The following is a 24,491-nucleotide window of genomic DNA, read 5'->3' as shown; positions in this document are numbered from 1 at the left end:
AAATGGCCCATGTAGTGCTCTCCCTTCTCACGAAATAGCTGGGTCGGAGGCCAATATGTGTGCGCACACACCAGAGGTTGTGAAATAGTGACATGACACAGGATAATGCAACACTCAGCTCCTTAGTCAGTATTTGCTTTATGGGTAGTCTGAATATAAGATGAGTGACCTTTTTTATATGACCTCAGTTTATGAGGTGTGAATGTTTAATGTTAGTTATTTGTATACACTGCTACACCTGTCAATACCATCCTTGTCTTGTTGGAAGGCGCTGTTCACCACTCGACTCATGAGGACTCATGCTTTCATGACCAAAGAAAACTATGAGACTTTAAAACAAGGAAAATTGCACTTCCATGGGAGGGTTGTAGTTACTGAATAGAGCTGCGTCGATCAATCTATAAGTCGATCAATTTATAAGTCGATCAACACAAAATTAATCAGCAACAATTTTGAAAAAGCAAAAATGCTGAAAGTTTGCTGGTTGCAGCTTCTCAAATGTGAGGATTTAAAGCTTTTCTTTGTCATACATGACAGGACTGTTGATCAGACATAACAAGACATTTGAAGAAGTCACCTTGGGCTCTAAGGAAATATAATGGGCATTTTTCACTACTTTCTGACATTTTATAGACAAAATGATTAATCAAGAAAATAATCATCAGATTAATCAATAATGACACAGCTCTAATTACAGCTCTGATTCAGAAAGAACAAAATTATAACTGGTTCACTGGTTTCCTGAATGTTACCTTTGACATTTATTAATTCACAGAAACATATAGAAACGCTTCACTTTTAACAGAGCCTGCATTGGACAGTTAAGTATCTCTTCATCTTTTATGATTACACTGGATTTTTTTTCTCTCTATTTAGTTTGGACAAAATGTGTAGATAAGTACAGTTACATGAGTGTGTGGGTGTTTGAGCCCATCTCCTTGACTAAGTCCCAGCAGTCGGTTCCACATGTTGACTGCATCTCAGGAGATGATGCACTGACAGCAGTACATAAACTAGCTCTTTGTTTTACTGGTCATCTTGCTGAGGCTTGTTCTGGGAACTCTAACACTTCACCAGATACACAGCTAGACAGATGGTGAGAGAAAGAAGGGGAGATAAATAGGCAGGGTGTGGGGGAACGTGAGGAAAAAAGGAATGATTGAAGAAACCAAGGGCTGCTGGTGACAGGAGGAGGGATCACATTAGAAGAAGTTATGGAGTAATAAAGAAAATGGTGAGGCTGAATTCAAGGAGGATCAAACTGGGTCACTTTTAGAAGCATTATGTTGAGAAAGTGAGCAGGAGAGGACTGGGTGAAGGAGATTGCCTGCTGCCTTTTTAAAAATAACAGTGTTGGATTAAAAAAATAAAAATGTAATTGACACTACAAATTTGCAGAGAATCATAATATTCTTTTCTGCTCCTTATATGATAGAAAAGAAGAAGGGACTAAAGCGACGGGTGAATAATAAGCACAGAAAACATTCATTTTGAAAACAGAGCAGGCACCCCAAGTTGTGAGTACTTAATAGGCCATGTCTGAATGGGAATGGATCTTAATTCAGTTGTACAGTTGAAAATGATATTGTTGAGTAATAGATTCTTGTTGCCACCAAACAGGATGATAATGCATTCACAATCTCGCAGTTTAACAGTGGATGATATTGCCCTGAGCAATAACACGGAGCTGACATATCAAGATGGATATAGCTCAAAGACATGCATATCAAAAAGGGTGTAAACACATGTGTCGAGCCTGATCCCACCAGGCTGGTAGATGTCAGTTGCTTTCATTCATCCAGTGTACAAACTGTATATCCAGAGATTCCCAGAGGCCAGTGGGGTTGTATGTGTGGCAGATGTACTGTAATGCTCAAACACCCACATAGGCTATGTGTTACTTTACTGAATTAAACAGCATAGGAACATCTTTAAAATCACACCGAGATGTAACATAGACCTCCGACTTCTTTGTGTTGTTCTCTTCACTTCCCTATATGGTAAACTATACATAGATTACGTGAAATTGCATTCTTTTATCGTGGTGGTTTGTTATGGCAGTAATAGATTGTAGAATGTTTTTTCCTTAAAAGGCGATATTTCATTAAATGGAAATTGCTATTTCTGAAAAAAATGAAAGTTTTTAGTGGTGCTTTGTGGTGCATTGTTTTACAGGAGCATTTCTTGTCATAAAGGCATATCATCGACACTATGTTTTCCTTGTTTGCCTTTTGCGACTCTCAAATATGCGGTAAGTTGAGAGAGGAATGGGACAGGTGATAACCAGCATCTTGTTTTGTGCTTTTGAATAGCAATAGAGAGGCAATATCCCACAGGATTGGCTTTCATAAACGAATTGTCAAACAAAATGAACTGCACTTTCCTTTAGATGGCTTTTGTTTGTGAGTTCTCCCTGCTGGAATGGAGAATCAGCTTGCAGATGGAGGAAATGAAATGGTTTGCTTTTATTGAAATTTGCCTCTATTGTCTCTTTCTGCAGTTGTGAAAAGGAGCAGAGACACAATGCACACATTTGCACATACACACATGATTTGCAACTGAAAAAGCTTCATGCACATGCATACACACATGTACATCAGAAAAACGGTTGATTCTCGGATGCGTTGGAATCCTTTCTTGAATGATTCAACAACAATTGACAAAACTATAATTGAAATTCACATTGTTCCCCAATTGCTGGCTGGTGACTAGTCAACTGTTTCTGTCTGGCCGGATTCTTATTTGTACTATGATGCAAAAAAATTGGAAATTGGAGACTTAATTGACAAAGTTTTTGTTTTCAGGAGAGTGGAGTGAAGCTGTCAGTCTACTGTTATGAGTAGCATGTTAAAGTGTTGAGGGCTACTTTTCCAGGTGTTGCAAGCTGTGCCTTCAGCTCTTGTTGTGCTGTTTCATAATGCTTTTCAGTGTAGTGTGCCACCTGGGGTTACGATGGAGTTGAAAACCCTTACCTTCAGCCATGCAATCTTTTTCATTTGTTAGGAAAACACTATTGTGTGATTGTCTGTTTTGTGCTCGGCGGCAAACATTGCAGGTGTGATTGAGAGAGAAATATATCACAAACTTTCATCAAGTCCCCTTATGACAATTTTACGACATTGACCTTTGACCGACCCTGTGTGAGTGTGTGTAGGAGAGGTGTTTTAAAATTCTTATTCTCCATTCTCCACATCTTCCCACCATTTTTGAAGGTCAAGGTCAAAGTCGTAAAACTGTCACAAGGGGATTCAATGGAAGCGTGTGATTATTATGTTTCTGTTGAAAATTGTCAAAAGCATGATTGTGGCACAATTGTTGGTTCTTTGCTCTTGTAAATGTTATAATAAAAGAAAGGATTATAGTTTAAATAAGACTTATTTACTGGGATGATGGTTAAGATATTGTAGATGTAAAATGTACTTGAATACTAGACTATGTAGTTTTAGAAGTAATTTCAAGGAACTTGTGTGGGTGGAGCTTTAATTACAGTCACTAGTTGGAGGATGACTGTAATTTTTCATGGCCCCTGTATTTCACAGTATAATCACTGTGTCACTTATGTAACATATTTATTTTCTTGGGCTATATATAAACTTGTGTTTAGTCTGCAAGCGTGAAAGACTGGCAGTGTCTTGGTGTGAGAGAAGCATTATGGAGGTCAAAACTACTTCAGAAATTGGTCATAACGATTACACAGGCTTGGTCTTAAAGGTACCCTTTGTTCTTACAGCTGTTGCCATTGTTTTATGAGGTAGCAGATGCGTTCAACATTTAAATCTTGTTGTCTTGTACAAATAAATGCACAAGTCGCAAATGAGGCATAACGAGCTGAACAGCAGGGGGATGATAAATCTGAAAGTGGCACCATAGCACACCTGGTGACTGATTACCTCATCACCTCAGATGGTGGTTGGCATACAAACACAACTTAGTAGGTCCCATAGGAAAATGTTTTATACTGACCATCCGTCTGTCATTTTCAGGTACAGTATATCTAGTTGTGCAGTCAGACCTGCTTTTGGCCATGTAGAGTACTGTTAAAATGTCCTTTTAATCCCATAGAAAAGCCTTAAGACAGACGCATATCCTCAAACAATACCTGATTTCCTGAAAACGGAGAAACAAAAGTGATAACGTCAAAAGAAGACTTTGAGATTGTTTCCTTAATTTGGGTCATCACTTTTAGGTTACATGCATTGGATTAGTCTCTGAGGAACGGCAAACTCTAGAGTAATCTCCCCTAAGAGGAAACTTGCCAGTCTTGCAGTTTTATGTAAAGAATCTAACAAAGTCTATGCTGTGCTGTCAAAGTAGGGATTTCTTGTTCCGCAGGTATATGTTAACAACCTAACTACTGATTTTTCAGATTTTCCCCACCTAACACTTCAGCGTTGCCCACATTGGAAGCGACACATAGTTCTTGTGTCAATGAGTTCAGCTTCTTTTTTTTTCTTTTTGAGATGTATAATCATTGAATCTTTTTGGGTATTTACCTTAATCGAGAAGCAGGAATCTCTTTAAACCATGATATTTCACAGTGTAACAATATCTGATGTGTAGTTTTCCTTCAGCAGCAGCGTACTGAAATGCTCTAATATTGAACCACTATGTTTGAATAGTCACTGAGATGTAATGTTTATGAAAACACCCACCGAAGCATAATACAAAGCTCATTATTGTGCCATGGCAGATTTATTATTTTTCTGTGCTACTGTGCTAGACTACACACTGAACACTTGATTGGACAGGGGGCACTTTTCTCTACCTATGATGATCTTGTTTTGTCTCTATGAGAGGATGCCTTCATAACTAAGAAAGTAATTGGTTTGCGCTCAAATAATGTTATGGCAGAGAATGTAATAGAAAGTTCATTTAGAGCTGTGACTCAGAGGTCCTTCTTTGCTCTGTGTGTGTTTGTCTTATGCGAGTTTATTATGTGGAAGCACGTTCATATGTGTATAGATATCAGTAACTAACTTTGACTCTGTGATGTCCATAGGTGCAATTTACATGTAAATATAATGTGCAGATATATTTTTGATTAATTTCATGTGCTCACTAGAATGGCCTTTTGTTGAAACCGATAACTGATCCAGAATAAATTTATCTGACTGTGATTGACTGTACTGTTTGTGTGTGTGTGTGTGTCGGCAGCTTGCGTCAGGCATTTACAGCTTCGCATGCTCCCTGTGGAGCCACCACACCGACTGCTTCCTCCAGCAGATCTGTGCCACAGATGAGGCGGCAGCGCTCAGCTCACTGGAGAGGACACTGCTCTCTCTTAAAGGTAGCAAAATATGCATCACTCACATTCATTGTGCGCACACACAGACGCATATATACTTTCATAACTGCAGTCTCATGTAATCATATCATGTAAATAAATATGATTTGTATCACTTGATTCCACCTGTTGACACAAACTCCATCAGGCAGAGAAGTTGTGCACTTGTGAAAATATTAGTATGTGCTGCTACTTTGTGAAACACCAATTAAATGGAGTTTGCTATATAGTGAAATTACAATTAGTGACAATCCTGCATACTTATTTTTTCTCTCTCTGCCCTTCTCAGTGCTTCGTAAGTTGACAGTCCATGGATTCCAAGAGCCACAACAGAATATGGAAGTGATGGTGAGTCTGAGGAAAATCAGCTAGTAGTTAAAATTTATTTTTGCTTTGGCTGCTGTAGAGACTCTCATTTTAAGGAAAAAGCTGATATTTTTCTGTTGGTGTTTTGAGCTGAAAATGACTCCAATCACAGTGTGCAAAATGTGGATGGCCGCGGTGATTGAAAGGGCCTTAAGTCATGTCTCGGTTCAAAGAGTCAAGAGTTCTGTGTGAGCTCTTCTTCCACTTTCAGGGTGAAGAAAGTCCAAATCCATGAAACTGAATTCAATTTAGTCAAAATCTGGTTTTAAAAAAATCTCTAGCATCTGTCAGGGTAGGGTTTTGGTTCCCCCATGGCTCAGAGATAATGAAATCAGTCGCACAAAATGTCCTGGTCCTTTGAACTCGAGCTGCAGATTCTAGCTACTTCCTGTTTTGCCAATCAAGGTTTGGTGAAAGAATAGCAGTAACTTTAGAGAATAATGGAAAGAATGAAAGCCTACAGTGACTATGAAAGTGTAATTTCATAGACTTTTAAAGAGGTAACATTTATTTTTACTACTCAAAGATTCCTACTCTTAACAAACAGCCCTGAGAAAAAAAACTAGTGAGGTGTCTGACTTCATTCAGAGAAATATAATATTGCTGTCCATATCATCACAAATATTGGAGAGCCATTGGTAGGATGATGTTATTGTGTGGGTTTTACACTTGTGTCAAATAGAGATTTCATTAGTGCAGAAGTAATCACTCACTTTATTGATTAGTATTAGTAATAATAGATGGTTACGGCTTAAAATTCGGAGTTTGCTTGCTTTTTTTCAGTTTCTCTTCATCATATATTGAATACTTGTTTGTATTTTTGACCACGGTGAGAAAATATTTTATAAAATATAAAGAGAGATTGTGGCAGCATCGCTTGGTATAACTTCATATTATTTCATTTCCTGCCAAAAGCTGCCAGGAAATTAAAAAACTGCCAAAAGGACATTCAATTTATCTTTTGGCTACAAGTAGCCTTGAGATACAGTATATGCACTCATAGAAGGTCACCATGTCGTTAATATTACGGGCCTGCTCAGTCACTTTGTATTGTGCTTTCTCTGTCTGTCTTTCTATTGTAGTGTTTCCAATTTTTTTCTTCTACTGGTTCATTTGTTGTTTTTTTTTCTCTCTTTCTCTCTCTCTTTCAACCGGGGGGTGCCAAGGACATTTTATGACAGAAATAATTCTGTTGAATTTTCTATTATAGCACTAATGAGACAACTTTTAGCTTACAGGCTGAAGGTTGTGTAATGGCTGAAATACTCACATTGAGTGTGTCCATGCGCACGTGCACATGCATGTACCAAACACACACATACTGAAGTTATCTGCGTCTGGGTAATACTGATGAAGCAATCATGAGCAATTCAACTGCAGAAATGTCAAAGAGATTAAACTTTATCTCACCCTCTCCTCATCTGCTTCTTTTCAGGGTTTCCTGAATGCAGTGTTTGAAAGGCTAAAACAGTTCTTGGAATGCTGTGAGTACTTGTCTTCCTTCTCTGTCCTGAGTCTCTAATTCTGGGCTTCTCCTTTCAGTAAGAAACTCAGTTACTGGTGCTTGATCTAATGCATGAAGAAGGCACCTACTTAAAATTCAAAGGTACTTTTATGATATCAAAAGTCTAGGCATCTCATAATGGCATAGCATAATGAGGGTGTCAAATTGATAGTTCTAGCAAAGTCATCACAAGGGGCATTGTTTCTTCTCCAAACAAAACAGAGAAAACAAAGGACCTCCAAGACCAACTTGTGCTCACTGTGCCATTATAGCATAATGAGGGTGTCAAATTAATAGTTCTGGCAAATCATCACAAGGGGCATCTTTTCTTCTCTAAACAAAACAGAGAAAACAGAGGACCTCTAAGACCAACTTGTTCTCACCGTACCATTATTTAAAATAAGTCTGAATCTTAATCTGTAGGTATGAAAATCTCTGTATTTGTCGGCTCTTGAAAATGTAGGTTAAAGCCACCATCAAATGCATCTTCCTGGAAAATCTTTGATGGTGACCTCACACTGCACTAGTTGGTGTGACCATAAAATCTAAGCAATAAAGTTATGACAAATTATTAAGTAATTTCACCCTTCCACCCCTCCTATCAAATCAAACAGAGTTTGCCTTCTTTCTCTAATATTCCATTTGTTGTGTTACATGTGAGAATAATCCTTCAATGTGTTGTCTCTGCCCAACATCTTGCTTTAACAGGAATTACCTTATATTTTTGTCTTGATGAATGAATGTTTTGACAGTTAATTCTGCATGGATGACATGTTTCTGCACATGCGCTAGCAACTACATGGAAGGGTGTGAGGGAACATGGTGAACTAGGATCGAACCATATTTTACTCAGTGACAGCTTATTTTTTTCTTTTTTTTTTTTTTAAACCCTTTTGAGTGGTAACTACCCCAGCTTTATCTCACTTCAACTATGTGATGTCACCATCAGTAAGAGATAAACCTCAGACAAAACTCCATGAGCTGCAATAGCAGCAGATGCAGGTAAATCATATAATTTGAGATATCAGCCACAACTATCACTTCCAATATTTACTTGGTGATGGCAGCAGAGACAGGGTCATAGGTCCTGTCGGTATTTTGGTCTGGCAGACAGGCGAAAGGGGAGGCAGCTCGCTGCTGGGCTTGGGAGAAATATCAGCTCTGCACAGCCTGATAAGGTCAGCTATATAAACTGGTGTTTTTGGGACAGTATTTGTGGTCCACTCAGATGTTTGGCTCTTCCTGTTAGATTTTTGTCCTCCAACTAAGGTCACCTGTCTGTTACTGTTTATCACTTAATCGTTGAAACTTTTTTGCCAGACTACATATCATGTCAGAAATAGTGAATATCCTTTTGTTTCAGTGTAGCTGTGTTATGTCTTCAAGGGGAAAATTTTTTGTCTTCCTTAATTTTCTATCTTTCTATCTCTGTCATTGGATTTTACTGGGGGGAGGCTGTTGGTTCAGATCTATGACCTCTGCGACTTTGAGACACAACATCTGCTCACATTACGAGCTATTGTACACCTGCAAACAAGGAAATAAAGCAAGGACACAAAGTCAATAAAATGCACTGGTGTTTTGATCTACATAATCCCTTATCTGTGCAAAATCTGAAAGTAGAGACAAAGCAATTGTGGAGCCATTTGACCTTTTTAGTCGATCTAGTGTCACTTTAGATCAGTGAATGTGTATGTATTAGGGCAGAGGAAATGATGACCCTGGCAAATAATTGGAGGTATGCCAGAGACTGTTATTGTCTCGGCCGATTTCATCTATGAGGCTGATGAAGAAGTAAACTACATGGGACATCTTTATTGGCTCTAGCATCATGAGCGGTTTTATGGAGCTGAAATTTACCTCAGAGGGACTCACTCATGTTCATTTTTGGGTTCTTTTATTACTGTACTTTATTATATACACAGAAGCTTGTAATGGGTTCATGGGACTCTCACAAGGCAGCAGGGTGAAGTGGGCATTTGACCTTGAAGAAAAGCGAAAAGTTTCTTTTACTGACCTTCCTGTAATCTCGCTCCCACTTATGTTGGGTCCAGACTACACAATATTAGCCTGGTAATAGCATCAGGCATGACAATCGATAGTTTATCCCGTGTAGTGTATCATAGTGGACAACAACCGATGCGGCATCTGGGCTGCTTCACAACGTCCCAACAAAAAGACTAGCATGTCAGATTTTTTTTTTTTTTTACCTTCTCTCACTGAGTACAACCTCCACAACTTGTTCCATGACGTTGACCAATAGGTGCGCAGAACGCTCTTCCAAGCTGAACTGTAAGCATGCCAAAGTGAAAGAGGAATGATGATGATGTTGCTAGGTGGAACTGTGAAACAGAGGAAAAGGTTCATGGTGCTATGGCAACCAGACAGCCAGTATCATACACACCACTTCAGACACCATTTTTTGTTTACATTCTTGTTCCTGGAAGTCGGTCTCTGGCACCTTCTTCAATTGTCATCACACAGGTCGTGAAAGACGGCAAGCTTTGATTGGTCTGGTACCAACGTGTGGTCTGTCGTTTTTCTTGGCCAAGCCACAGCAAGAATTTATGACACTATAATCTCCTAATTTGACAGTGACATCTTATCAGACAAAAATTATGTGCAGTTTGAACCCGGCATTAATCACACTTTTACACAAGGTTGGTCATTTTGATTGATTGAATTGAATAGCAAAGATCAGACCCCAGTTAATAAAAGATTCTCATTTAACGTCCCTTGTCATGCTGAAAAGTTTTCTCTGAATTAATTGTGACTCAGTTTAAAATCTCATTAACAATTGATGCAGTTGTTATATATGTTGGCTTTGTGCAGTGAACCTTTTTAGAATTTCAACACAACATGCTATAGTGCTGCCAGCGTGTCAGCATTAACGTTGTTAACATGCTACTATCACATTTGACAGTCCACCCCTCATTTTCTTTAATGAGTTTCAATGGGGCCAAACATATTTACTCCTCTAAGGCATAATATTTTATTTGTATATTCAGACATGCTTTTATTACTATTAATTGAAATCTATTGGATGTAAAAGCAAAAAATGTTGTCATTCTACTTGTCTATGACCATAGAAAGAACGCTATAACCATGTTTAAGTCAGGATCTACTTTTAGGGTCAAGACATGATTATTATTATGTGCAGTGTCATCTTGGATATAAATATTTTTTATATGATGGTTGGAAAAAATAATGTAGTAATCTCATTACTCATTAGCATACTTTTGCTGTCTACTAAATCACATTATTGTCAAGCTGAATTAGTTGGATTTAAATGTAATAACTATGGACCATCTCTATATTGGCTAATTATGATAATAGCCCAAGGAAACAAAAATCAGTATAATACAAAAATACACACAATGAACTGTGATGCTGTATTTTATCAAGTATCATGCTGCTGTTAAGTGACATTGCTGTGTGATTGTGTTTCAGGTCGGCAAGTTGGTCCAGATAGCACATGCAGAGAAAAACTGGAGAAGACGATCATTCTGTACACTAAAGTTGTGAGTTGTGAGACGCCATGTGGTGCGATGATAATAAATGACAAATGTCTGCTTTTTAAAATAATAAATATGTTGTAGATATTGGAGTACAGTTATAGAATCTAACAAATTTTCATCTTTCTCATTTCCACTTTCCCCATGTCCCTCCTCTTTTGTATTCCTCTCCTGTCTATGCAGTTGTTAGATTTCCTAGAGTACCATCCGTGTGCATTTATACCCCTTATCCAGCGTTCCCTGGAATTTGCTGTCAGCTACGTGTTCACACCTGCTGGGGAAGGAGTGACCTTTGAACGCTTCATTGTCCAGTGCATGAACCTCATCAAGATGATCGTTAAGAATGATGCCTACAAACCTGCCAAGAACATAGATGGTAGGATATGAGGGCTTGGATGAGAAAGGATTAAGGGAGTTGGAGAGTAAAGGAAGCATGAAGTGATAAGAGTTAACATAAGAAAATAAAAAAGTAAGGAAGTAATAAGAATTGCAGACATGGATGAGAAAGAAGATTGAAAGGAAATCTGAATTGAAGGTCTGTGATTCAGAGGCCAACAAAAAATGCCACAAGCTTTTCAAAGCAGATCATTGACAGTGTTTTGAAAAGCATAACACAGTTATACCATCAGCTTCATTGTATGTCACTATGGCTCATGTTTATTTCAATCTATCAGAGGCCTCCAGTGCTTCATTAGCACACCGCTCAGCCTTTGTTCTGGCAACTATTATGGTCTTTGGTGTGCCTTTTATTGTGTGCCTCTTTTTCCTAAGTAATTGCTAGTTGGTAGTGGTTCTTGTGTTAATGCCTTTGTTTCTTCCCAGTGTATTAGTATGCTCTGACATCGGTCTCACTCTGAGTCGAGTCCGTTTGCTTGTATTCCTCGTTCTAGATACACCAGTATTTCGAGTAGCAAGGTTACATAGCTCAAGAGCAAGTTAAGCCTTGACTGACACAGCTCAGTGCAGAGCAGCCATCTGACTTATTTATTAGGCTCATGCTGTCAGTCAGGTAGACAGACAGTAAGTGTCTGAGAGTAATACAACAGGGCCCTTTGCACTGAACCAGTAATGACATGGGGGTCGGGGCCACAGGTAAAGTGAAGGTTTTACCACCGGAAAAAACTAGTAATCTGTCCGGTTGGGTATTGGCTCAGAATTAACTGCTTTTGCCTTACCTGAATATTCCTCCTAAAATGCTTGATGCACTTTGGCTGTTAAAATAAACATTCCTCACTTTTTTTCATAACAAATTGGAGTAAAATAGTTTCATTTTAAAGTTGGTAAGGAGACTAGAGAAGATGACTCACACCAGATGATTAGTTAAACTACTCCCTTTGCTATCTTGATCACCATTACTCTTCTCTTCTTCCCAGGCCTCCATCAGCCAGTTTAGTTTTTGTTTGCACGCATCACACACTACACTCATCCACACACACTGCATTCACTACTGACCTAGCTGAGTAACATTACATTATTTTATCTTAAGTTGACAAGAAATGTTACTTTACTTTACTGACTGAACCAGTTTTTGACTGTATATACAGTATGCTCCAACATAAGGCAGTTTTAATGCACACATGGATGAAATGCTCTAAAACATGGTGCTAAGATTTAGAGAAATCTGCATCGTGTGTACATGAGATAGAGGGTGATAATAAATTGGTATTGGACCAGGCTTTATATAACTTCAAATAAGTTTTCATTGAGCTTTTTCCCTGCCTCCTATGGATTTATGGGTTTTCACAAGAAAATAGGATTCAATTCAGTCGAACACAAGTCTAAAAACGAAGACTCTGTGCAGACTAAGTGGCTTAGGGACTTGGAACATGGTAAAATGGTCACTATACCTACTTTTATCTTTAGAAATCCTATATACCTAATGTACTTTGTACTGATTGATCATTTTGGTATTACTCTGAATTCCACCATAAATTAGATTTAAAGCTGAGGAGCACAGAGAAGTACAAATAGAAGACTGCACTGTGGTGTTGTATGAACTGTATTTGACTCACTGTTTGACAGATTAATAGTAAATCAAAATATCATTCCTTCTTTGTCTTTCTTTTTCTTTATTTCACTGTCACTCCTCTCTTCCTACATCTCCCTTCTTCCAGACAGTAAACCAGAGAGTCTTGAGGCCCACAAGATCAAGACAGCATTCTTCACACACCCCACGCTGACTGAGATCGGACGCCGGCTGGTCTCACACTACTTCCTTCTCACAGAGGAAGAGCTGGCAATGTGGGAAGAGGACCCTGAGAGCTTTGGTAAATAGCACATCCCCAGATACACAGGCTGAATCCAAATGTCCAGACTTATCTGAACTCACAGACTGACAGACTTAACAGGCATGTTCTCAGGAAGTCCAGAGCAGTGAGGGTTAGCCAGTTCTACAGTTCATGAAGTCAGCAATATGGCTTTTGGTGCAGACTTCACCAGAGTTCATTGTTTATTTTATTGATGCACTGACGTAGTGGTGATGCTGTATTGACGCAGCAAGGTGAGGCATTGAACATAAAAATATCAGACCATATAATTTCTTGAATTGTGTTATCTGCAGACAAAAATAAAACATTATCAGTGTTAGTGTGCTGTTGTAATGGAGTATTATGGTTTGCATTTATCTCAGAGATTTATCTCAAGCAGCAATACTCCACACAACTACACTTTTTATAAATTGCTTATGCGGATTCCTCTTAGAAAAATGCTCAACGAGATAGATTACAGGGAAAAGATTTTAGTGATGGTTATTGCTATGGCAGCCGGTGAGAACTCATCCCTCTCAGTAACAGATTTTATTTTCCTTGCAGCCCAGTGCCCTCTCAGACGTGATGTAATGACACTGACCACTCAGACACAACTCTGTGTAAACGACCGAGCCAAGAGCCCCGTGCACAAATTCAGCATGTTGACATTTTGATTCAGGTCCTTTAAAAATACTTCTGCTCAGACAAGATGGAAAAGTGTTCCGGTTGTGTAGCCTCAGCTATAATCTCCAGACGAGCATTTCCTAATGGATAACCTTTTGTCATATAAGAATATAGTGTGGGCCCCTTTCCCTTGATCATGCTCTCTGTAGGACACCAATAGTCAGCTCTGACATTGTTGTCTTCTCTTGTCTTGTCTTCTCTTCTCTTGTCTTGTCGTCTTTTGTCTTGTCTTCTCTTCTCTAGCTGTCGAGGAAACAGGTGGTGACTCTTGGAAATACAGTCTACGGGTAAGTAAAAACACAGTCGCACAAACACACAAAGGAATAAACCTGTTATATCTTCATCTGAGAGGTGGGGAAACACAAACTCCACAAGCTGTCCTCCATATCTATGTTGAAGAGGCACCACTCCCTGATCATATTAACATACCTCTGTGTAATAACTATGAGCAAAATAACACACACACTGTCATATCCACTGTTCTTGTGTATATATGTGGCAAATGGTGATGGGTGGTTATAGCACAACAGACTTGCTATCATAAAGAAGAAAAACTCAACCTTTCCCACATAATATCATTGCAATAACTACACCATGGGCCTTTGACAGCATCTAAGAAAAGTGAGAGGAAAGTTGTTTAAAAAACTCTTTCCCCTTTGTATAAAAGAGGATAAAACTGTGCGAGGTTGCCTGGACTAAAGTGGGGAAAAAAACAACAGAAGTTGATTTTTAAGTCTGTCCTTGAAACCATAAAAACGTAGATTAAAAGAACCATAACATCAGAAGATTCTATTTCAGTGGGACTGGTGTGAAACATATTGTCATATGTATTATTTTAGTGTGTGCTACGTTTTAAAAAAAAAAAAAATTTAAAAGCAGTATTTTATATGGCAGCCCTGAGCAGAGAGTATACATTGCAGCATCATAAAACAGTTAGTGGTCTCCAGGGCTTTAGAGCATCTCTCTGTGGCTGAGCCTAGTTAGTTGGCAGTGTCTTATCTTCAGCTGTTCTTCTGACTCACTACATAATCTCTTATCCAATGTCTTATTTTTTCAGTCTACACATCATTTTTCTTCCCGCTTTGTGCTGAGCCCCATTCTGTTTACTTTCATCACTCAAGATGACAAAGCTCTGCCTTCCTGTTTCTTTTGAACTACAAAAGAGCATTCAGACATTGAATCCTGAGGTCTTGCTGTAAAAGTTCACATTCATTTAAAACCCACTGCAACAGAAACATGTGACATTACAGTCTATGAAAGCTAATTACTAATTAATGATTAAGATTTCTCTGATAGGTCAGCAATATATTTTTGATAAAATGCATCCACTGATAAACACTTTTAAAGGTATTAACACCAGTTGCCCAACTAAAAGGGGTTTAATTATACATTGTAGAGTGGACTAAGAGTTTTAATCAGCATTGCGAATTTTTTTTTTTTTTTTTTAAGTTTTGGTTTCTCATACCTCTTCTCTCACTGGAGTACATACAGAAGGGTTACTGTAGGTCGCAGGGGATAGCTCATATTTTGTACTAAAGTAGCATCTTAATACACATACATTCCTGCATTTGTATGTCTTGATTACTCAGAGGTCTGTCACTTTTCACTACAGTCCATGCCCTATATTGACCTTAGTATCAGCACATTGTGGTGAGGGGAATTTCACAGGATGGTTAATTGATGAAATGTCACTGTTCATCTATTCCTTCCATGATCACCAATTGCAATTGCTGATTATAGATGAGCTTCACCTACAGTATCAATATTACCACCTGTCTATATTTTCCCAACATAACAAGTGTTTTGTTTTTGTCTTAATCTCATCACGGTGGATTGGCTTTTTAGAAGTGTCATCTGACCTTTGACCTTTTGCCACCAGGGTGTAAATGTTACACCTACATGCTGTGAGATGTCACAGGCACACAGGATACAGGATACAGCATGTCATCATAATGGGTTCAGTACACGTTCTCAGATTTCTTATACCTTTACTCAGTATTGATTGTTTTTGTGACATCTAAAACCAATAAACCACTGGGTGGTCTATCATTTCTCTGTTTGACGACACAAGCACAAAAATCCCCTGAAAATGTCACATTGACTTTCTATTGAACTGAGGCATTGTTGCCATTGTTTGTGTGTGTTTGTGCATGCCTACTTTAATTTGTGTTTATAGAGAGTATGCACTGATTTCCGTTTTACAATTTTAGAACTCCCCACCCACCACCACCACTTAGTGCCCACCAAAACCACAGGTGGCTGCTATGATTGAACCAGGAGAAAAACAAATCAATGACTGTGGTGGCTTCCATATACAATGAAAGCTTGTATGTTGCACACCATCTATTTTGCTATTTAATTGTCTTTCTTTTGGTCTGCTCTTCTCTCTTCTTCTATTCAGCCTTGTACTGAAGTATTGTTCCTGGATATCTTCCACAACTACAGCCAGACCCTGACGCCAGTGCTTCTGGATATGGTTCAGAATCTCCAGGGTCAGTTAAATGTCCATTCAAGAACAATTACATGCAAAATAAAACATGTTCTGCTCTTTTACTCAGCAGACTTTTTTATCACCCTTTCAATGGGGGAAAATGTATGCTAATTTGTCAGTTTATTAGGTACACCTAACTAAGAGTGATGCAGTCTAATGCAGCTCTGCAATAATTTTGGAGGATGTAGTTTATGGTGCTGTTGAATTTTATTGCTTTATACTGAGAGGTGTTTCTCATAGTTTTCCACCCCATTGATATCATAAAGATCCATTTTAAATCTATTTGATCTTACTTATACATTACTTATACATTTTAATGTTGTCTGAATGCATTCAAGTACCTTTATGTAAAGCATTTTAAATTGCCTTTGTGTTTTAGAGATTCTATATAGATAAAATTGCCTTACTTTGCATACGTCATGTCTCAGTTTCCCTGCAATACAAAATAGGCCTCAGTGCTCATGGCATATTTTCCTTAATGGAATATAGTTTTGTTTTCTCAGAGGAAGTGATACATATTTTATATATCACAAAACAGCAAAGCATGTAGTTTAGTTCATGTTGCCTTCAGCAATCACAGTATATGTAACATGGAAGCCTTTTCATCACCCTCAAGCTCCCTTGTGACAACCTCCACCGAGTGGTCACATACACACATACACAAACCACACTGCTTCTTGTCTCCTGGTGGTTCTGGTAGTGCAGTCTTGTTCTCTCGCTTAGTTAGCAGCGCCATTGCTCAAATGGGTGGATTACAGGGTTTGCTTACAGCCTGGGTGCTTTCATTTTCAAGTGACAGAGTGGAAATTGGTTCAGTTGGAGCAAGGAAGAAGCCAGATTGGGTAATTCTATGGTTGAACGCAGTCAGCTATTGATTTTGAGATCTAAGTACACAACAAAGACTAATAGAGGGAGAAAGCAGACCAGTGAAATGGCTGAGACAAGACTGATATAGTGGAGTGAATGAAAATAGCAGCTGTGTTATGATTTGTTCACCTTAAATCCTCCAATTCTTTTTCATCATTGACAAACAGTATGAACATGGCTTAAACACACATCTTCCAAATGCAGTCTGTCTTGTCACTGAAATGAGACACAGTGTATGTATGTCTTTGCAGGCCCAACCAATGTGGAAGACCCTGTTCAGCTGCTAATGAAGGATGCAGGTGAGTCAAATGCTTCACTTACTCCTGGTGGTTCAGTAACTATCATCATCTGCCAGGGGCATTAAATGACATGTCTTTGAATCTCAAAGTCTGATATTCTTAACAATACTCTATCTTACTTATTCTCTATCTCCAGCACAAATTGTGAATGTTGGCAAATGAATTAAGACGACTACAGATGCACAATATTCACTGTTGTCAAAGTGTGAATAAAATAAGATTCAAAATATGAACTTTTAAGGCTGATCTCAAAAATTTCCATTAAAATGATAATTGTAACCATAGCTTCCTTTCTTTGGTTGCATTCACATTAGGTGACCCCTTCTTGCCATACTGCTCGCTCACTCTTTTCCTTTCCTTCTGGACTTAAAAGCCGTCTCCCCCCCCCTCTATCTCCTTGCAATATTTATAACTCTCTGGCAGGTTGGGGCTGCCGTTCGCGGGTTTGTTTATATGGCATACACAACTAAATCACAGACACTTGGGATTGCCTGCTAAGAGGGCCTATGTTAAAACTGGATGCCTGTAGAGATCTCAGCAGTCTGTTGACAGTGTTGATAAAATAGCAGACATAACTAGATGATGAAGCTGTATTGTGGCAGCAGCAGCATCAGATAATTGTGTCTGTGAGAGCTAAAACCGGTTGAAGAGCAAAGAGGCACTTAATAACGGCATGTGTTGATTTCTTCACAAACAGAATAAATTAAATCATTGTAATAGCAATTATAATAGTGCTAATAATATTATAAACTGTGACATTAATTATACTTCTGTGAAAAGAGAATCTGTGTTTCCCAACCCAACATTGTATGCCTGAGCTTGCTTAAGTGAGCTGAAGAGAAACATGCACGTTAGTCCATCCTATGTGCTATAAATACATTTATTATATGTAAAAGACGGTGTTGTGTATTAACCATATTTGCTGTAAAACCATGACCACCTGCTGAGGCCATTGTTATAGCTGACAAATGCTGCTAACTGGCATTCAAAAGGTATGAACCATCCTTGTAGCAGGGATTTAATTGTTGTTACTCCAGACATCCATGAGGTGTTAACATACATTTTTTTTAGCCCCTCTATCTGTTCCACCTTTGTTGTTTTAATACTGCATTGGCAGGGTGTTGACTGCCTCTTTCCAAAATATTGCACATTAGAACTGAGTTAATATATTTTATCAGCCATCTGAGATCTTTTTTTGGACCACTAAAAACAATTGGAAACGTATGAACAACTCATATAAAGCAATGTTATAGACGAATAAATAAATAAACTTCACTCCAAAGGAAAGTTAAACTGTCAGTAATCAAATAATAAGGAACCACACACTATAGAGGTCTCTTCCTATTCTTGCCATTTTTTCCTCTGCTTTTCTCTCTGTCTTTCAGATTCTTTTTTGCCATTTTGCCAAATGTATCACTTTTTAAATTTTGTTTGTGTTACTAATTAGTGTGAATGCTAAATGAACCGATGCATTGCCAAATTATGTACAATAAATGCTGTTAAAAATACGAACTAATAACAGTAAACATGTATTTCACTTGTATGATTTCTCCCCCTCTTTGTTTTCATTGTCTGCTGTTTTCATCTTCTATTGTTCTATTCTTTTTAGTGCCCTGTTCTACATTTTTGCCACTATTACTCCACTTTCTGTCTGAAGTGCCCCTTTTTATGCTTCTGTTATATCCCTGTTACTGATGTACTTGCCAGCAATGTACTGTGGCCAAATTTCTCCCCGTATTTTGTGATATGTTGACTATGGTGGGCATATTTATAGGACGGAATTATAGCAGATTCAGCTGAGTTTGTGAGTCTGTCACTGTTTTGTTGCAAGAGTTGAGCCTACATAAAAAATCTAATTAAAAACATTGAAATAATAAAACCTAACAAGCGAGGAATGGTGTAGTGTGATTAAAAATGATACCATGAAACTAGAAAATATTTCAGTGACAATATCCAGTAACTTCCTTTTAAAACTAGCCAATAACATGAATGACTCCAGCTTTAGTGTTCTACAGCTCATTTTAGGACCATGAGCTTGTTTTGAATGGTCTGTACGTCCTTTTCTTGATAACTTTCTTTATAACTCAGACTGCTAATGTCCTTTTTGTGTTTTTCACATTTTAATCGACTGAATTATAATGATTTCTTGGTTCTTTTGTCTGCAGTATACAACGCAGTGGGACTGGCAGCCTATGAGCTGTTTGACAATGTGGACTTTGACCAGTGGTTCAAGAATCAGCTTCTTGGAGAGTTACAAGTCAGCCATCACAGGTATTGTGTGATGCATGCGAAGTGTACCATTTCTGTTGAAAATTCAACTAATTTTTCTTAACATCTTTTATTCTTTTTCCTTCAACATGGTATTCCACAGTATCATGAGTCACGCAAAGTAATGGATAATAATGATAAAACTATTTCCTATACACAAAACAATACAATGGATGAAAATACATGTGCTGGCGCTCTAATACCAGTGTTTCCCCTACAATAGTACTGGGAACAAAAACCCTTGCCAGGCCAAAAAATATTTTTTTAAATGCCAAAAATGTGTCGTTGCCTGGGGAACTCAGTAGCGTAACTCCTTTTTAAGGAATAGGGCAGTGCGTGAGTGAGTGAGTGGTTAAGCGAGAGAGCAAGCGTCAGAAAAATGACGGTGAATGCGAGCGGAGCAGTGGAAAAGGTTGGCAGTAAGTTGTCAATATGGCAGTAACTGTACAGTACAGACGTTAATAAATGCTGCAGCTTGTCAAGACCGAAAAAAGTCACGTCTGTTGTTTCCCCAACTGTTGGAAAAGTGAAGGGGGTTAGCTCCAAAGTTAGCAACAATGGGTTAGCTTAACCTGACGATGCTAAACAGGTGTGGCTGCTAACCCCACCCCCCCACTGAATAGTATTAAACACTATTTGTGAAACTCATAATATTGTTTAATGTGAGTTTTTGGTTGGATATTGGTAGTGTATTGCATCAGATTTCCCTCATAACCTCACATTGAAAAATAATAAGTTAACAAAATTATTCTCTAATCCAAAACACCACTACGGTTTCAAAAATTACTGCAGAGTTGAGTCACTTTCTGTCTGACAAAATCTCAACAAAAGTTGACTGTAATAGACTTCCCAAAGGAAGTTTTTATTGCTTTGGTAGTACTGGTGTTTGTATTGTTATCAAATTGAATTGCAATGTATTGTACAGGTGTATATAATTTCCTCTGGGATCTTTATGTGCAATATTATATTTTTAATGCATCACTGTGACACAGGTGATGATACTTGTTTGCCACATTTTGCCATGCCTATGTCAAACAGACTTAAACATACAATACACATACAAACATACAAAACAACAATAATACTGAATACTGAAGAAGCTAAGCAGTTCTTTTTAAATGGGTGTTTGTTTTACTGTATGTGAGCTCATTATCAGACATTACTGGCGTCTTAAACTCAAACTAATTGACTATTAACCTCTGTCCAGCTATTGATTAGGATCAGCTGCACAGTCAATATATGCCAAAAGGTTCATAAGTAGCCTGATGTCTTGTGGTCATATTCACTCAGTCGCTCTACAACAGCAGCACTCTTAACAGACAGATGAAACGAGAGGAACAGTAGCACAACCTGAGAATCGACCTCGTCATGGCTCTGCTGACAGCTGGACGCAGTCACAATAAACAGTGTGCTGGGAGATACATTTAAAAAGTGATGGAAAAGAGGGAGAGTGGCTAGAGCTGTTGCGAGTGATATGAAGAACAAAGAAGCGCTCTGCTCACACAGACCCCAAGACAGTCAAAACAAAAAGCCAGCAGCACTCAAAAGGTCAGCCACTCAGGTCGATGCTGCTGACGTCAGAGTGCAGGCGTTCTGATGTCACAGTGACTCTGCTAGCACTCAGTGCAGGTGCAAGTAACCCCTCCACTTTCTACATGGGTCCTTATTTCTTTTTTCTTTTTTTAGCCATAGTAGTGGCGTGGCTCTAGGGATGGTATTGTCGCTTGAGCCCGGTTCAGTTTTTCTGCTGGATGACCCTGCATGTTTTTTGCTGAAACTCTGTGTTGGCACTGCCGGACTGCGTCTTTTCATGTTAGGCTGATGTCATTCTGAACGCAGCCTTAGTCTTGTTTGATTCAGTTTCCCCGGATTTTCCTTTTGATATTCAAAGTTGTACTTGATTTTCTGTATTTGAACATGTGAGCTTATCAAAGCACAGTGTGAAATGACTAGTGATGTCAGACTGTACTAATACAAACAAACATGTACACTAATAATCTCTTCTCCCCACCAACAGATGAAAAGTACAGAGAGAAACTCACAGTGTAAGGGTCATTATGTGTCAAATCAGACAGAATCCAGGAAAGTGGTTGCAGCACCATCTCAGATTTTGTTCAGAGTTTGACCATATAAAATTTGGGTCCCAAAACTAAAGCCTGTAAAATATTTCAATAAATGTTCAATTACAATGTTTTTTATAACTTTTTGGCCCTTGATATTTTTTTCTTTTTTACACTCTCAGAAACACCTCATCTGGGAAGCCATGTTTGGGCATTAATATCTTAAAGTATTATTCATAGCCACACCAAACTTTGTAGGATGGAAGACAAACATGCTCTTAGTATGACTGAACCATTGAACGTTTGTACTGCATGCCTATTAATTTTCTATTAGGCCCTTTGGAAAAAAGTGCAAAATTCCTAAACAAGAGTGATATGAGGGGTATTATAAACCCATTTTTTTGCACCCATATGGTATCTATCTTTTTTTTTCAAATACAATCTTTCACTAATTTTGCGCCAATATTTGAGGTCTCTACCACTAATAGACATGAAGAAATTATGAATAAAACAAGGCGAGGTAGCATTTTCCTCTCATTTTCATAGGACCGAAATGGTATGTGGGGTAGCTAGTATGAAAATAAAAATGTATGTGGAATTAGCTTAATGTATGGTCATTTAATGTATAAAGTGCCAATGTCCTTCCATGTTCCCTTCATAGATAAAGGCATTGTTTTAACTCTAGGAAAAAATGTCCATAATGAAGAAGCAGGGTCTTCTCTTATTATCTGTACTTGTGTGTGTCCCAGCCTCTGAAATATTGATTGAAGTAATGAAAATGACCAAAATATGCCACCAGGTCTTGTTTTATTCATAATATCTTCATGTCCGTTGGTGGTAGAGACCTCAAATATTGGCACAAAATGAATAGAAGATTGTATTTGCAGAGAAAATAACGATTGATGTCATATTGGTTCGAAAATGTGGGTTTGTAGTACCCTTGTTCACTCTTGTTTAGGAGTTGTGCACTTTTTGTGCCCAAATCTAGGGCCTTATGAAAATAAAATGACATGCAGTACAGGCTTTTTAATGGTTTTGTCATACAGAACACGCTTGTTCTCCATCCTACAAAGTTTGGTGAGGCTAGGAACAATACTTGTCAAAATATAGGCGTTTTTGAGGCTAAAAAATTAATATAAAGGGCTGAAAAAATATGAAACTATAGGATTTGAACAGAAATATTTTACAGGCCTTGGTTTTGGGACCCATTCATGATATAGACAAGGTCTGAACAAAATCTGAGTCGGTGCTGCAACAACCTTATCTGATTTGACATGGACTGACCTGTAAATTAATTTTGGAAAGTAGAAATGTAGCACAATAATAACTGATTATGAATCAAAATGAATTTTTTGGGTTGCTTTAAAAATAAAATACATGTGCTTTGTGGCTCATAATGAAGGAATGTTACAAAAATCTGTCTTTTTCATGTGTTTTTAATAGTTTTTAAATGACAGAGTTCTGTGGCACATAGGCATGAGTGATTATAAAGCAGAGGCTACGCACTTAATTGTTTGTAGGATAAATTCATTGCTGGTTTTAGTGGAATTGTTCATCAAGCCTTATCCTGTCACTGTAAAAAATGTATATTTTTAAGACAACAGAGGTATTAGATAATTTGTTGCATTGTACAAGGGTTATTTTTTAACTTTTAGTAAAGCCAAGATGAGTTGTATGAATTATAGCCGTTGAACTTTTCCCCTCACATTGATTTTTCTGTTCTGGGTTGCTGAATCAGACTGTCAGACTTTAGATGTTCCCAGAGTCTTTTGAAGAGGCCTCTTCAATAAGAATGTAGATTCAGCATGCATATTAAAGCATGGACGTTTTTGATGGTCTCCCTCACTGAGTGGAGTCTCTTCCTTCTGTAGCAATGAGAGGCTTGTGTTGTTTTTTTTTTCTTCTTGTGCGTGCATGTGTGCATTTGCTTACGAACACATGCTTGAATGCTTGTTTGCCCAACTGTGCCTGTCCTCATGTTGTCAGTGTGTCATCAAATCCTGTCTCGATTCAGTACCTCATTCCCAACTGCCAGTGGACTGCATTAGTCATGAGAATAAACTTTCTCAAACATCTGAAAAGTCAGAAAATAAACCTGCAAGTCTAGTTTATAAAGCCACCACATAGAAAATCATTTCATCTCCAGTCACTGTCTCAAATAGGTAAACAGTAAGTCACATAAAGAGGAACTGTAGCTGATCATCAGCAGGGCTAGTATCATGTATATGTATTCATGGTTGTAACCTTATCTTACCAAAATTAAGTTATTATACATCAGTGCACCTTCACCCGGTAGCTTAGTTCATTTCTAAAGCAGCATATTTTCAGTGTCAGAACCCTTTAACACCTCATTGACCCTCCACATTCCATTCGCTCTAAAATGATCTGTATACACAGTCTTAGTTGATATGGTGGGCAAGTGTGCATGCTGGGGAATTGATCTGCACATTATTTACACATTTTCCACAGTCAGTGATCAGAATGATACAATTCAATTCCAGTTCATTACTGTGTTGGCCCACCTTTTTTAACAGCTATTACATTTTGTGGCAGAGACTTAAAAGGGACCTGTAGTGCCTTGGTATCAGAGCTCACCATGTACTCTTCAGTACTTTGTACAACTGCCTAAGGCTGATGGGTGGAGGTTCCTTTCTACAAATGCTGCTTTCAAGGTCATTCTAAACTAAATTCCATTCAGTAGGATTGATATCAGGGACTTGTCGGGACCAGGACATTAACTGTGAAATGGTAGATCTGTGATTACTTGTTATGGCCTTAGTCACCTCACCTATCTCATGTCACATGTCATCACCCCAATTTAAGTGTTTAAGTGCTTGTGCTGTGTTACAGCCCCATCATTCTGCAGTACCGTATTGGTAACATGATTTGTTGTTAGATGTAGGGGAT

At 38.2% G+C, this 24,491-nt stretch overlaps 1 protein-coding gene across 1 annotated transcript in view; it reads left to right on the top strand.

Annotated features, from left to right (window-relative positions):
- Positions 1-24,491, top strand: part of ipo11 (importin 11) — a 127,239-nt gene that overhangs the window by 17,379 nt on the left and 85,369 nt on the right. The window contains exons 6-15 of the mRNA XM_042421235.1: positions 5,155-5,287; positions 5,574-5,632; positions 7,086-7,134; positions 10,605-10,675; positions 10,853-11,045; positions 12,784-12,936; positions 13,843-13,886; positions 16,001-16,091; positions 17,209-17,256; positions 19,422-19,527. Coding sequence (XP_042277169.1) covers positions 5,155-5,287; positions 5,574-5,632; positions 7,086-7,134; positions 10,605-10,675; positions 10,853-11,045; positions 12,784-12,936; positions 13,843-13,886; positions 16,001-16,091; positions 17,209-17,256; positions 19,422-19,527 — 947 coding nt within the window. The remainder of the gene's footprint in view (positions 1-5,154; positions 5,288-5,573; positions 5,633-7,085; positions 7,135-10,604; positions 10,676-10,852; positions 11,046-12,783; positions 12,937-13,842; positions 13,887-16,000; positions 16,092-17,208; positions 17,257-19,421; positions 19,528-24,491) is intronic.

This window comes from Thunnus maccoyii, chromosome 9 (assembly GCF_910596095.1).
Source record: "Thunnus maccoyii chromosome 9, fThuMac1.1, whole genome shotgun sequence".
In the NCBI taxonomy this organism is placed as follows: Eukaryota; Metazoa; Chordata; class Actinopteri; order Scombriformes; family Scombridae; genus Thunnus; species Thunnus maccoyii.
The sequence above is the reverse complement of the archived record's forward strand: the minus strand, read 5'-3'. Positions and strand labels throughout refer to the sequence as shown.